The sequence below is a fragment of the Pan paniscus genome, chromosome 1, assembly GCF_029289425.2.
Source record: "Pan paniscus chromosome 1, NHGRI_mPanPan1-v2.0_pri, whole genome shotgun sequence".
Lineage (NCBI taxonomy): Eukaryota > Metazoa > Chordata > Mammalia > Primates > Hominidae > Pan > Pan paniscus.
This window is the reverse complement of record NC_073249.2, coordinates 117,728,396-117,744,160: the sequence shown is the minus strand read 5'-3', so window position 1 is coordinate 117,744,160 and position 15,765 is coordinate 117,728,396. Positions and strand designations below refer to the sequence as shown.

The 15,765-nt window shown below is 38.9% G+C and overlaps 1 protein-coding gene across 1 annotated transcript in view; it reads left to right on the top strand.

Annotated features, from left to right (window-relative positions):
• Positions 1-15,765, top strand: part of GNAI3 (G protein subunit alpha i3) — a 44,953-nt gene that overhangs the window by 11,737 nt on the left and 17,451 nt on the right. The window contains exons 2-3 of the mRNA XM_003804893.6: positions 13,423-13,465; positions 13,583-13,724. Coding sequence (XP_003804941.1) covers positions 13,423-13,465; positions 13,583-13,724 — 185 coding nt within the window. The remainder of the gene's footprint in view (positions 1-13,422; positions 13,466-13,582; positions 13,725-15,765) is intronic.

The window sequence follows — 15,765 nt, the reverse complement described above, 5'->3', positions numbered from 1 at the left end:
GAAGTAGATAGTATTTTAAGTCATAATAATGATAATTATTATTTTGCTGCTCAGTATAATAATCTGAATTTTTTCTAGCTGTAGTAGCTGTTGAGTCAGGCTTGCCTTGCCATGATCAAAACATGCACTCTATATATTTTAATTGTACCGGCTGGGCAAAGTCCTGTAATCCCAGGACTTTGGGAAGTTGAGGCCGGAGGACTAGCCTGGGCAAGATGGCAAGACCTTGTCTCTACAAAAAATTTGACAGAGTGAGATCCTGTCTCTTAAAAAAAAATCATTTGAGAAACAGCAAAAGTCCTCTGTATTCAGTGCTCTTGTGATCCTCCTGTGTCAGCCTCCTGAGTGGCTGGGACTACAGGCATGCACCACTATGCTAGGCTAATTTAAATTTTTGGTAGACGTGAGGTCTCTCTACAGTGCCCAGGGTAGTCTTTAACTCCTGGGCTCAAGTGATCCTCTCAACTCAGCCTCCCAAAGTGTTGGGATTACAGGTGTGAGCCACTGCCTCTGACCTGATTCACTGCTCTTAAAGAGCTGATGTGAAAGTGAGTTTTGCCTAGGATCTTGTAAGTTATTGAAGGGTTGTTTTAAAGTGACATATCTTTAACAGAACATTTTCTCCTGTATTTCTTGAAGTTAGAACTTGGGAATCATTAACTTCAAAACAGGGCTTTGTTTGATATAATGATAAAACTACGACCATGACTTATGTAGGTAATGTAGTCCTGAGGTATGTGTTAGGATAGTGCAGTCTTAATTTTGGTTCATTCCAGGGTATTGAAAATAATTTGCTTCTTTTCTCCTTCTGCTTCTAAGAAGAAAAGCATATTTCTTACTCTATTTTTGTTATTATGTTTGTAATTAAAATCCACATTCATGTCCCCAGCAAAAGTTGAAGTAGTTCTTTCAACTTTTTCTAGACTACTCAATGTTTAAAAAATAAAGTTTTAATTTTGGGAAAATTTTAGATTTACAGAAAAGTTGCAGATAGTACAGAGTCCCTATATACTTTACACCTGTTTTTCCTTAATGTTGATATCTTACATAGCTATGGTACCTTTGTAAACACTCAGGGATTAATATTGGTGCCTTAATGTTAACTAAACTTCACATTTTATTTAGATTTCAGCAGTTTTCCCACTAATTTTCTGCTCCAGGATCCAATCCAGGATACACCATTGCATTTAGTCAAGGCTAGTTTTTATTAAGCTTTTTGGTTTTCATTGTTGCACTGTTCAGTGGGAGGCTCATTTATTAACTTAGTTTCTAGCCTGGAGATAGAAATGAGAAATATACAGAATTCTTAAGCAGTTCAAGTAGGGAAGATATGCAAGTAAACTATGGTAATAAAATGTGATTACAGAAGGAATAGCCAATTTTGTAAGGAGGAAGAGAGAGAGAGACATTTACGTCAGGGAAGCCCTCCCAGAGGAGGTGACATTTGAAATGGGCTTTGAAAATTAAATAGCAACTTTTTTTTTTAAGTTTCTTCCTTTTAGAATATTTTACTAAGCGAGAAGCTGGCATGAAAGTTAGATAGGAACTCTTAAGGCAGAGGCTGGAGAGAAGCATATCCAGACAAAGGGAATAATAGTAAGCACAAAGACTCAGAACATGAGTGAGCAAATAGATTTGATTGAAATGAAGAGTTGGTACAGGAAGAGTGTAGAAGGTGAGCCTGAAAAGGTATGCAGAGGATTTGGAGAGTGTTTATGTGAAGTTTTTTGGTAGCTGTATTTTAAGCTGTATTATGTATGTATGTGTATATGTGAATATATGTGTGTATATATACATACACAAAATATGTATGCACACGTATGGAGTAGGTTCTGCATCTGGATTTAACCAGTGGCAGATCAAAAATACTGGGAAAAATTATATGACAAAAATAATACAAAAAAAGTATAACTATTTACATAGCATTTACATTTTATTAGGTATTATAAGTAATCTAGAGAGGATTTAAACTGTACAGCAGAATGTGTGTAGGTTATATGAAAATACTACACCATTTTATGTAAGGGACTTGAGCATTGGTGGATTTTGGTATCCTAGGGGGGGTCCTGGAACCAGTCCCCTGTGGATACCAAGGTATGTGTGTGTGTATAAAATTTAGGGGAACTCATCTAGAGACTGCATTGTTCTCCTTCTTATTACCTGCCTTTTTATTTTTTTTGCCATTCCACCACTAATTCATGCTGTAACAAAAGGTTAAGTAGAAGTAAATACATATGTGAAATCCAGACTGTTTTGGGTTTTGGCTGAACAGCTTTGGTGAGCATTTATTATAGTAAAGGAAATTGAAATTGTAGGCATCCTTATCTGGCAACTCAGTTTGTAGTGTTTGCTGTTGGTGAATTTTAAAAGTGTAGTTTGATTTACATTGGATTAAATACACCTGTAGAAACGTGCCCTATGCTGCTATCGATGTTAGAGGGCCCTAGGTAGGGAGGAATATGATTTCAACATTTTAAATCCCAAAATTTTACAATTTTGGGATATAGGTGCTTTGATAAATGATTTAGCATTGCAATTAACTTTGGAGGACATCTGCAGTATAATGAATAATTATCTTTATGGGTTAAAATGAAATATTTGGATTATTTGTGGGTTACAGTTGCTTGTGTCAGTTCTGTTCCCTTTTACTCTAAATAAATATAGTTTTCAGTCATGTCATATATAAATACTACGTAATTTAATGTTAGCATCCAAATGGCTTTTTGCTGCCCTGCTTTCAAATAAGGAGAAGGAAACTTACCAAAGTCCAAAATTAGAACACTGAGACTGGGCACAGTGGCTCACGCCTGTAATCTCAGCACCTTGGGATCACTTGAGCTCAGGAGTTCGAGACTAGCCTGGGCAACGTGGTGAAACTCCGTCTCTACTAAAAATATAAAAATTAGCCGGTGTGGTGATGTGCACCTGTGGTCCCAGTTACTCCAGAGGCTGAGGGGGAAGGATTGCTTGAGCCCTGGGGCGGGGCAGAGGTTGCAGTGAGCTGAGATCATGCCACTGCACTCCAGCCTGGGTGACAGAGCAAGACACTGTCTCAGAAGACAAACAAACAAACAAAAAACGTTGAGGCAGCCAGAGGATGATCCCTGTCCTTGCTCACAAATGACTGCTCCCTTAAGCAATCAAAGGCAAGGAAGGAACTCTACGTACTTCTCCCCCTTTAAATGATAACATTTTGAGGAGAGCTGCTTAGCTGAGTGAGCTGCCTTTTTTAAAAAAAAACTCAAGCCAACCCTTCCTTAGATGATTTATGAATGTAAAATGCTTGTTAACTTTCTGCTTTATGGTTTATGATGCTTGTAAAATGATAGGATTATTGTCCATGTATGTAATTGGTGAAGGATGTGAAACTCAGAACAAACCATATAGTGCCATGTAAGTTATGGACATATTTTAGTTGTTAGGGCTTTTAAAAAACATCTCCCCCTCTGTCATTACATGTTTTACCCTCTGGAAATGTTTAATGAAACAGTAACTGATATTGGGAGGGACACACAGGTTGCTTCAAAGATAAATGGTAATGTTTAATTTTTTATGCTGGACAATAGGTACACAGATTTTTTGTTACACATATGCTATAAGTATTCCCTTTTATGTATCCAATATTTATTTAATAAAAAACAACCTAAAGTTTTAAAGGCAAAAAAGGTAATTCTCATGTCCTTAAAGCCTATTCCATTCAGTTTTTGTGTGTGTTTTTTTTTTTTGGTGGCAAGGAAAAGAAAACTCATTCAAACTAGGACCAAAAGTTGGTGGGTTGATAGGTTATTGTTAGAATATAGAAAGGTGTTTGTGGGAATACAGGAAGAGCTGGAGAATCAGGCCGCAAGAACTGATGCAGCTCTGAGACTGGCCAGACTGTTTTCTCTTTTTTGTCTGTTTCTGCCTCTTGCTGGCTTCACTATTTCTGCCTTTATTTTATTTATTTATTTTTTTTGCTTTCTTACCTTTGCTTGTTCCCGTCTCTTTCCCTGTTTCCTTGGTCCCATCCGTTTTTTTTTTTTGTTTTGTTTTTTAAGCTGGGGCAACAACCTTTGTTGTAAAACAAAGGTGCCCTTCCCCCATTCATTCTGTTTCCTCACTTACTTGATGTCTCTTTTTTTGTGAGCTCTCTCCTTTAAGTCTCACTGCATATTTTTCTGTTCTCTTCTCTCCAGACCAACCTTCCTCTGAATGTTTTCCTTTGTGACCTTGTTGTGCATGAAGCTCTGTAATGGTAGCCTAGGTTTTTTTCCACATGTATCTCCTAGTGCAGATTCCTCAGATAATCCAGTTGGTCCTGCTCATCTTTTAGAGCTAGGTCACATAGGCCACCAACAGCCTGTGACCAGGTGACTCCTGTGTTAGGTATTTACCCTCGATTCGGTCACAGGAAAGGTTGTGGCCTAGATCGTGTGGGCTATTTCCCACTGAGGTAACGAAGTAGGGATTTTTATAGAAGAGATTATGGGCAGGCGGATGTTCTGAAATTCTAATATGTCAATTAAGTTTTATCAAAATTTTCTTATGTGCCCTTTAAGCCTTTTTGGTAATCGGTATGTGATTGCTTCCTAGAAGAATCTTTTTCAAAGAAAAACCATTAGCTCTCTTCCAGTTACAACTCACTGCCTTCTTTTATCCTTAAGATATTCATTCATAGCCAGGCGCGGTGGCTCACGCTTGTAATCCTAGCACTTTGGGAGGCCGAGGCTGGTGGATCATGAGGTCAAGAGTTCAAGACCAGCCTGGCCAAGATGGTGAAACCCCGTCTCTACTAAAACTACAAAAAAAAATCGACCTGGCGTGGTGGCAGGCACCTGTAATCCCAGCTACTTGGGAGGCTGAGACAGAGAATCACTTGAACCCGGGCAGCAGAAGTTGCAGTGAGCTGAGATTGTGCCACTGGGTGACAGAGTGAGACTCCGTCTCAAAAAAAAAAAAAAAAAAGATAATTCATTCATAATCTCACTGAACAAATAATAAATGAGTGCTCACTATGTTTTATATACCCTTCTAGGTGTTAGGGATAGAATGAGATGATGAGTGCAGGGGAGCTTGGACAAGGGTTTGAGAGTAAGGTTAGAAGGGAGTGAGGCTAGTGAGTGAGTCCAAATTTATTGTCAGTATAGTCATGGGATGAGAGTTGAAGGGCCAAGAGTGGGTGTGAGGCTGAATAAAGATAGCATAGGAATGGAAATCTTCCGTTTCTGTTAACTACCTACGTTGAAGATTCCATCCATTGCATCTGGCATTGTGATTAATGTTATTAAGCAACCACTGAATATTATAGAAACTCAAGCCATTCATTTCACAGATAGTCATTAAGTGCCTAATCTGTCCTAGATTTTGCTCTAGATTGGCGGGGGGTGCACAAAAAGAAATAGCAATTTTGTGCTTTCAAGGATTGGGCTTTGAGCTTAGGGCTAGTGGAGTCCTAAACAGGCACAAACCCGAATAATTATAATAATTTGACCAAGTACTAATGTAACAGTGTATGACATTACCCTGTAAAGCCAGGTTGAGCCTGGTCAGGGTGCTCTTGAGGGAGAATTACATAGATATGGAAGGGTTTTCAGGTTGTGGCAGAAAGGGTTTCATTACTATTTTAATCAAAATCAAGAAAACCAATTAGCAGCTTATGAGAAGCAAGGAGATTAGGAGCTAGGAATATAGTCAAATAATTTTTTTACAGTAGCCAGAGCTGGCTAGAGATAAAATGAAGTGAGGTGGCTGGGAAGGACAGTTTGGGGGCTAGTTTTGGAAATTAACCTCTTGAACTGATGGTCAAAGGGAATAATCTATGCCAGCCACCAGGGTGGAAGTGATAACTGTTCAGAAAGAATGAGGAGGGCTTCAGCAAGGAGTTGAAGTCTGAGTTGAATAGGGGTTTTACGGATGCTTATAGCATATGTAGAGGCTTGTCATGTTTAGAGGGATAGTGGGCTGGCTGAAAAACTATTTTGAGATTGTAGGCTAAGGAAACTTAGTAATTTCACAAGAAAAATAGATCTGTAACTTCTCCCACCAGACCGTAAAGTCCATAAACTTATTTGTATTTGAAGTCACCATATTCAGCATTTTCAGGCATGTAGGAGACGTGTTTGTTGAAAAAAAAATTTTTTATTTGCTCAGTGATGTTTTTCCTATCTGTTATTCTTCTAGCCTTTTCTTTTATTGAACTAAGAAGCAACTGGTTTTTAAATTAAGTATAGTACCTTGAAAAGCCGTTTGAATGAAATGTCATTCTTTTTTGTTCTTCGAGATGGAGTTTGCTCTTGTTGCCCAGGCTGGAGTGCAAGGGCGCGGTCTTGGCTCACTGCAACCTCCACCTCCTGGATTCAAGCGATTCTCCTGCCTCAGCCTCCTGAATAGCTGGGATTACAGGTGCCCGCCACCATACCTGGCTAATTTTTTGTATTTTTAGTAGAGACGAGGTTTCACTATGTTGGCCAGGCTGGTCTCGAACTCCTGACCTCAGGTGATCCACCCGCCTCGGCCTCCCAAGGTGCTGGGATTACAGGCATGAGCCACCGCACCTGGCCTGAAATGTCATTTATAACCTTACTCTGAATTTTTAGAGTTACATACTTATACCTGTTACTAAAAGGAATCAACCGGGAGCAGTAGGTACTCCTATTGGAAATAGAATGGACTTACTCCTATGATCTTTAGTTGTAGATACTCACAATTCTTTTTTCTTTCCTGTTGTAAATGAAAGGTGAGAATAAGTTAGCAAAAAAATCAATTTTATTTGCTGATCAAGCTTTCAGCCTGCCATGAGGGAGGGGCTGTCTGTGCCTATTCTGGTCATATGTTCCTATATGTCTGATAATGGGGGCCCGTAGAAGAGAGAGTCTTGGTCTAGCACTGACTAGAAGGTTATCTAAAAATAGTGCCATACTGGGACTTGGCTGTCCAGACCTCTGGAAGAGGGACTATACTCTAATTATAATCCTGTTATTAAAATTTTTAAGATTTCTATATAGAAACCAGTATTTAAAAGGAAGAGGAGATGTTTCAGGTACCCCTGGAATAACTGCTATCTCAGGTGGTAGTGGTGCAGAGAGACCTGTGAGGAAGGTTCAGGGAAAAGCTATAGAGGTATAAATGGATGAAAAGGAGAGGCAATAGTAGACAGGAATATCTGGGGCTGAAAATACATTTAAGGAAGAGAATATTTTTGTTCTTCAGGATAGGGTGAAGAAAACGACTAATGCTCTGATATATTATAGTTTGCCGTAACTTTTAGGTTATAAGTTGCAGTTTAAGTGTGTGAATTCAGATTCGATTTAGGATTTTATTATTATGAAACCACTGCTGAATAGTTACACCATTTTTACTGGAATTTTGAACCAACATCAGTATCCAAGTTGTTATTACTAAATAAAACTTTGCGAGGCCTTAACGTTACTTGGTGATATTCTCAACATTGGAAATGGCATTCATAAATAATAGCTAGCTAACATTTATGGAACATTTACTATGTGCCAGGCACTGTTTTAAGCATTTTTTATTGACCCCCATTCAGATGAGGAAATTCATTGTGCTTGAAGGCACAGAAATAGAAATTCACATAGTATACTCATGTACCTTCTTTGGACTGGCTTTAGTCAAATGAAAGAAAAAAAAGAGAAGGACTCAGGGGATAGTGTTTTTTTTTTTTTTTTGAGAATTAGCCATCTGTCAGGGTTAATTTTTAAAATCAGTCTGTATGTGAGCTGAATGAGTTTGCTCATATGTGATAATGGTTTATTTGTTTTAGCAGTTCCAAATTCCAATCACTTGGGGCCTTGTTTAAAAATTATCTTGCAAAGAAATTATCACCATCTCTCACTCTGCATACCCATAATGTAATATATGTTATTGAGGGGTGGAGAGCATATGCTCTGGTACCTGCTCAGAGATCTTTTTAAAAATACAATTAAGAACATGTGGCTGGGTGCAGTGGCTCGCCCCTGTAATCCCAGCACTTTGGGAGGTGAGGCGGGAGGATTGCTTGATCTCAGGAGTTTGAGCCCAGCCTGGGCAACATAGTGAGACTTCATCTCTACTAAAAATAAAAAAAAATTAGCCAGGCATGGTGGTGTGCACCTGTAGTCCCAGCTACTCCCAGCTACTCAGGAGGCTGAGGGAGGAGGATTGCTTGAGCCTGGGAGATTGAGACTGCAATGAGCTGTGATTACGCCACTACGCTCCAGCCTGGGTGACAGAGCAAGACTCTGTCTCAAAACAAAAAACAAACAAACAAAACCCCATGTTTAGGTAAATACAGTGATTCTACATTAGAGTACATATTGGTGAATTTTTTTTTGGTCTAACAGTGTTGATGATTATGTATCCAAACTGTAGATAAACACAGATGATTTTCTTTTTCTTTTTGCCAGGACAAGGTCTTGCTCTGTGCTCAGGTTTGAGTGCAGTAGCACAGTTGTAACTCACTGCAACCTTGAACTCCTGGGCTCAAGAGATTTTCCCAAGTAGCTGGGATTACAGGTGTGTGCTACCAGGCCCAGCTAATTTTTTGTGTTATTCTTGTTGTTTGTTTTTTTTGGTAGAGATGAGGTTTGCCTATGTTGCCTAGGCTGGTCTTGAACTCATGGCCTCAAGTGATCCTCCTGCCTTGGCCTCCCAGAGTGATGGGATTATAGGTGTGAACCAACCATTCCCTGTCCCCAGATAGTTTTCTAAATTAATCCTCTCCCTTTATTCTCTGCAGATTGCCTTGCCTCTTTTATTGAGAATGAGACTAACATGGCTTCCTTCCTCCTTTTATTCTCAAAAATCTCCGTGACTTCACCTCTCATCCTTTTCTCCTACTTATATAGGATATCCTTTAAAGGATAAAGCTTCTATGTTGAACGGATCCTATTCCCTCCTGTTTCTGGGACCTTTCCAACTTTTTCTCCCCTGTGTATCCTAACCCCCTGCATAGTTCCATCCCTTCTGCATACAGAGTCCTCTTCAGTTCCTCCCTTTTGAAGCCATAGATGCTGTCTTTGCAATATCCTTTGCATCTTCCCATTCTTTGTATTTCAACTATTACTTCCCTGGTGTATTGAAGATGGGCAACTGAATCTCTCCTTAAACTTGTGATACATTTTTGAAAAAAGATAGATAAAAGATGCAGATAAAATTAGGAAGTTCTGAACACCACATGTGTTGTGGGGTAGGGAGATGGAACATAGGAAGCAGCTTGGGGAAAACGCAACAATGAGATGTTTTGAAAAGGGAGCTTACTGCTAGAACAATGGAGCACAGAGAGTTGAGGTAAAAGTGAAGAGCCCAGACCTAATAAGAAAGGGTTATAGAAAGTGTTTCAATAATTTGGAGAATTATTAGATAAACTGATGGTTTTAAAAATAGCGCCCCTGAGATGGAACTGGAAGCTCGGGAGAAGATATTAGTGTGATAATAAAGGGAAAGGCAAACTGACATTTTCTCAGGGAGCCTTGGAAAAATGTGAGAGAGGTAGGGCAACAGAGGGTTTTTTGTTTTTTTTTTTTAATCAGCGCATCCATAGGGTAGGATTAATGAGATAGGTAGAAATTGATTCTGAGATTAATGGATTTATTATTTCATTCAAGATAATCTCACATGAATGATGGAAATGTGGTTTTCAATATATAAAAGAATGGTACACATTAATTCGTTAATCTCAACTTTTCTTAATTTAGTAGCTCTTGTTACTATGGATAATCTGGGAATTCTGTCTTTTAAGCAATTTAAAATATAACTGGTATGCATTTGTATTTTCTTCCCAGAGTAGAATCATTGGATTTTTTAGATATGAATGAGAGGATTCACCTTTTTATAACAGCATCCTAAGAAAGTCACTATGTGCTATTTGAATATTAACTATTTAGTACTACCCCTGATTATCGATTATGTAATAAGACAAGATCATATATAAATGTACCTTTTGATTCTGTAAGAATGTAGTTGTCTAGAATTTTTATATTTGGATTTTAATGAACTTTTGGTTAGTAAAGTTGAGAAATATTTAGTAAAGAATCATGGTTACTAAATATTATTCATTGTTTAGTAATATTTATTTGAGTAGATAATTTATGTCATGACCAGTTTAAGGCCCTGGGAATGCAGGGATGAATAAGCCTTCATGGATCTTATATTTTAGTGGGGAAGATAAGAAATGAGCTAATCTGTCATGTAAAGAAGTGGTAAGTGCTATGAAAAAATATAACACAGAATAAGGGGAGAGACTGACGGGGTGGGAGCTATTTAGATAGATTAGTCAGAAAAGGCTGTTCCTGTGAGGAAGAAAATCTTGCAAAACTTATTTCAGGTAACAGTAAACGCAAAGACAGGAAAGACAGAGTCAGGACCTAACTCAGTAAGAACCGGTTTGGTATGTTGGAGGAAAAGCAAGAATGCTGGTCTGACAAGAGCTGTGAGGACAAAGTGGAGAGTAACAAGAGATGAGGGTGAAGAGGTAGGCAGGGGCCAGAGTATATTGCACCATAATGCCCATGGATTTTGAGTATAATTGAAGATCGTGTGACAAGATCTAATTTACATTTTACAAAGTTTATTCCACCTACTGACTGGCAAACTGGCTTTAGAAAAGTCGAGGTCTGAAGCACTGAACTATTTAGGAAGCTTTTGCAGTGATCTAGGCCTATGGTTTCCAATGTTCAGGAACAAACTGTTAAAACTATTATATTAACTATTTATATTGCTTTATTTAAAAAAATTAAGCTTTACTAATATTTAATATACAGATTGGCACTGGCATCCTTGTCTTATCTGCACGTTAGTCACATGTCACTTAACATTTTTGGCTTGAGCAACTGGTGAATGTTGGTGCCATTTACTGAAATGAGAAGACTGAGGGAGGAGCAGGGTTTGTTTTGAGGTGAGAGTGAGTTGGGGAATCAGTGTCTCAGTTTTGAGCATTTTAGGTTTGTGAAATCTAAATACCTACTAGAAATCTAATATCAGGTAGATGGTTTAGATATATGAATCTGGAGCCAAGGTTAGAAGCCAAGATTAGAGATCTAAATTTGGAAATCATTAGTATAGAGGCAGTATACACCAGCTTTGGAGCCAAACTGTGAATGCAAATTTCAGTTCTGCCGCTTACTAACTGTGTAATTATAGGCAAGTTACTTGACATCTGTCTGCATCATTTATCTCATCTGTAAAATGGGGGTAATAATGTCTACCTCATAGGGTTATTGTGAGGATTAAATTAGTTATTACAAACAAAGTGATTAGAACAGTGTGGCCGAGGGTACTCACTAGATGTTAACTGTTAGGATCAGTTTTTGAATAGTGTTTAAGCCATGAGATTAGGGCCGGGTGCGATTGCTCACTTCTGTAATCCCAGCATTTTGGGAGGCCGAGGCAGGTGGATCGCTTGAGCCCAGGAGTTCGAGAGCAGCCTGGCGAACATGGTGAAACCCCGTCTCTACTAAAAATACAAAAATTAGCCAGGTGTGGTGGCGCGTGCCTGTAGTCCCAGCTACTCAGGACTGAGGCAGGAGAATCACTTGAACCTGGGAGGCAGATGTTGCAGTGAGCCAAGATTGCGCCACTGCACTCCAGCCTGGGTGACAGAGCAAGAGTCTGTCTCCAAAAAATAAAGACCATGAGATTAGATAACTTAGAGAATGAGTTTAGATAGGGAAAAGGGCCAAGGAGGGAGCCCTGAAGCAATATAACCTTTAGAATTCAGAAACTGGGTTGGGTGCGGTGGCTTACGCCTGTAATACTAGCACTTTAGGAGGCTGAGGCGGGCAGATCACCTGAGGTCAGGAGTTTGTGACCAGCCTGGCTAATATGGTGAAAAACCCTGTCTCTACTAAAAATACAAAAATTAGCTGGGTGTTGTGGCGGGCGCCTGTAATCTCAGCTACTCAGGAGGCTGAGGCAGGAGAATTGCTTGAACCTGGGAGGCGGAGGTTGCGGTGAGCCGAGATTGTACCATTGCACTCCAGCCTGGGCTACAGAGCGGGACTCCATCTCAAAAAAAAAAAAAAAATAATAATAATAATAATAATTCAGAAACTGGAGAGAGGAGATTGAGGAGTGAAGTAGGAATCAAACCTGAAGGGTATGTTGGCTAGAAGCCTGCCTAGTGAAGAAAATATTTCAACTTAGACAAATTCTGCTTGAGAGGCTAAGATGAGCACCAAGAATTGACCAACTGGGTTTGTCAAGATGGAAGTTTTTGGAGACCTTGAGAAGTAGTTTTATTAGAGTGGTGGGGATGAAAGCCTGATTAGCATAGCTGAAGGACAGAATTGGATGTACGAAATTGGAGGCACTGAGTATAGATGGCACATTAGAGGAGTTTTGCTGCAAAGAGGGATAGAGAAAATGGTGTGGTAGCTAGAAGAAAATGTGTGGGGTCAAGGAAAGTTAGGGGTGTGTATGTGTGTTGATTTAAAGATGGAAAATAGTATAGTAAGTTTGCATGCTGATGAGAATGACCCAGTGGAAAGAAAAAACTGATCATATTTGAGATGTGGAAAATATCATGGGAAATTGCAGCAGCCATGACCTTGAGTAGGTAAAATGAAGGTGCATAAGGGGAGAAGTTGATTTTAAAACATTGGCAGAGACTTTTCATCCATTGATGAAGGTAGAGAATATTAATGGAGGTACAGATAGACTGGTAGATGTCGTTGTGGGAAAATGTAGTTTTTTCTGATTGCTTTAATTTTTATGGAAAAGTAGGGTAGGATCATCAGTTGAGAGTCAGAAGTGGGAGGGGGTTTATAAAATTTGAGAGAGAGGAGGTGGTGTGATATAGGCATCTTGGAAGATAGGAAAATGAGTTGACTAGGGAAGATCTAGCAGGTGGATTTGTCAAGGAGGTCAGAAGGCTAGCTTGACATTTGTGGTCATTTGTTTAAAGTGATTCCAGCTGGCTAAGGAGGGCAGGGTGGTCTTGAGATGACATATGGTGAGAAATTGATAGGAACAATGCCTTCTCTGCTTCTATTTGAAACATCTTTAGTCCTGTGACTGGTAGTATTGCTCTCAGAACATTTCTGTGGTATAGGCAGGCAGCAACAGAGGAATTAATAAAAATGCATAGACCAAAAAATAATGATTTCATTTTTGCCCATGTTCAGTGTTTATATCATGTTTTATGCAGTGAATGAGTTCCTCCAAAAGTTTATGTTGCCATCTGTCCTTGGATATGCCTATTTTACACAAATGATACCAAGCAAGCCCTAGGACACTTTCAATAAATTATACTTGGTTGCTGAGTTATGTAAAGAAAGCAAAATGCTGTAGTGGAGAAGCTCCATACATTTTCTTGATAGACGTGAAAGCCTCACCAAAATTTTCCCTAGGACCTGTGGTTTTCATCAATCTAGAGTTATCATTCATGTTGATATTATACTTTTATGTTGATTACCGAGAAATTCAAAGTCTGGTTTTCTTTTCTTACAGGTGCTGGAGAATCTGGCAAAAGTACCATTGTGAAACAGATGAAGTAAGTTGGAATGTAGCGTTTTGTTAGACTAGGATTTCTCCTAATGCATATAAAGTCCATAGTATCTTTTTCATTTTAGGTCCATGGTATTGACTTGTGGTTTTCTTTGTTTTAAAGAATCATTCATGAGGATGGCTATTCAGAGGATGAATGTAAACAATATAAAGTAGTTGTCTACAGCAATACTATACAGTCCATCATTGCAATCATAAGAGCCATGGGACGGCTAAAGATTGACTTTGGGGAAGCTGCCAGGGCAGTAAGTGTTTCTCATTTCCTCTTCACTTGCTCTTATTCAGCAGATACAGTTAAGTTAAGCAAAATTTTTGCTTCATGTTTTAGGGAAATGAATTTAAGCAACAAGATGAAATGTAGCAAAGTACTTTGTGCTCACTTGAGAAATGTTAGCAATCTACTTTAGCAGGTGTTAGATATAACCACCCCAAGAGGAGCCTAGGAAATGGGATTCTGTGGGTGCACGGTAGGTTTCTGGGATAACTGTTCTATTCAATTGCTTTTTTTTTTTTTTAACAGCACTGTTGACTTTTATAGTAGTAGATAATAGTACATTAAAATAATCTAAGAGAAAGGTTGCCATGATATGTAGCTCTGCTTTCTGAGGTGTACAGATTAAAGGCCAAAATCAGTCTCCCAGAATAAATTCTGTAAGGACATGAGCACTAAGTCCAAATTCTTGAATATCTAAGTCAGATATTCAAGAATACTGTATACTACATGGAACCTAAGGCTATAGAATTGGAGTATAACATGCCCTAGTATAATTCTTTAATGCCTTGCACATGTCAGCTATTTAAAAAGTTGTATTATTATAATAATACTTAGTGGACCCTGAAGATCTAGTTTATAAAATTAGAGCATGTGTAATTAGGATGTTTTATGCCATTGGGGAGGGCGCCAATATGAAGGCAGGAGATCTTTGATGTTATTATCAGCTAAAATCCAGAGAAGGCTGGGAAATTATAGAATTATTTCCTACATCTAAGGGACTCACTGGCTGTGTTCAGAGTGTCATACTTACGTGCCATGGCGAAATAAAAGGAAATGATTTGGGAGGTCTGCCTGGAAAGGCAAAACCTATATGTCTATGAAGTTGCTTAGGAACTCTTATAAGCCACTCCCAACTTATCAAATGCGAATTTATATTTGATAAAAAGATAGGAAATTGTTGAGGGGAAATACTGAAAGGGTAGTCACAGTTGGATAGTGTTAGACTAGAAAGTGTCTTAGAAATGGCATAAAGGAAGAGGAGCTGGATTAGGGATTGTGAAATGAGAGACTTCTATCAAAAAATAAGAAAATATGTGAATGTGACTTTTATATTTTTGTGAAATATATCACATAGAGACTATTTTTCTATGCATCTGAGCAGGGAAGTTTGGCAGTCAAGCAAAAATAAAGCCTTTATCCTTGTCTTACCCTTTCCTATTCCTTCTCTCACCCCCTGCTTTTGTTTCCTTCTTTTCCTCTTTTTCTTCTTTATACCAGCTCTATCTGTGGTCTTATTTTTTCTTCCTCCCTTTTCTCATTTCTCCCTATCACCTAACTCTACTTCTCTGTTGTATTTGTTGTATCTGGTAACTGGTCAGTAGTACTGTATTTATTCTCTTCCTTCTCTCTGTTGGTTTTTTCTCTGTCTCAGTTATTTATTCTTTTAGTTTGTCCCTTTTCTCTTTCCCTCTTTAATTTTATTCCCTGCCGTCTGTCTTCCTTTATTTATCTCCCTACCCTTTCATTTCTTTTTTTGGAGACGGACTCTCGCCCTGTCGCCCAGGCTGGAATGCAATGGCTGGCTGCAGCCTCTGCCTCCCAGGTTCAAGCGATTCTCCTGCCTCAGCCTCCTGAGTATCTGAGATTACAGGCGCGCACCTCCACGCCCAGCTAATTTTTGTATTTTTAGTAGAGATGGAGTTTCACCATGTTGGCCAGGCTGGTCTCGAACTCATGACCTTGTGATCCGCCCGCCTCGGCCTCCCAAAGTGCTGGGATTATAGGCGTGAGCCACCACGCCCGGCCCCATTTCTTTCCATTATCAAATCAATTGTCATTAATCTTTGTATCCTAATACTCTTGTGTCACCAGATGCAGTTGACATCATTAGTCCCTCTCAGGCCTCCTAAATCATCCAGCTTTCTGGTGTCCACACAACCTAGTCTGTAATCGTATATTATAATTTTTAAACATTGCTTTTTATTTTTCCTTCTGTGTGTAAGGTTTTATGTTTATAGCTCCTCTCTTATTGTCTTCTAGTATTTTTGTTTGTTTGTTTTTTGAGGCGGAGT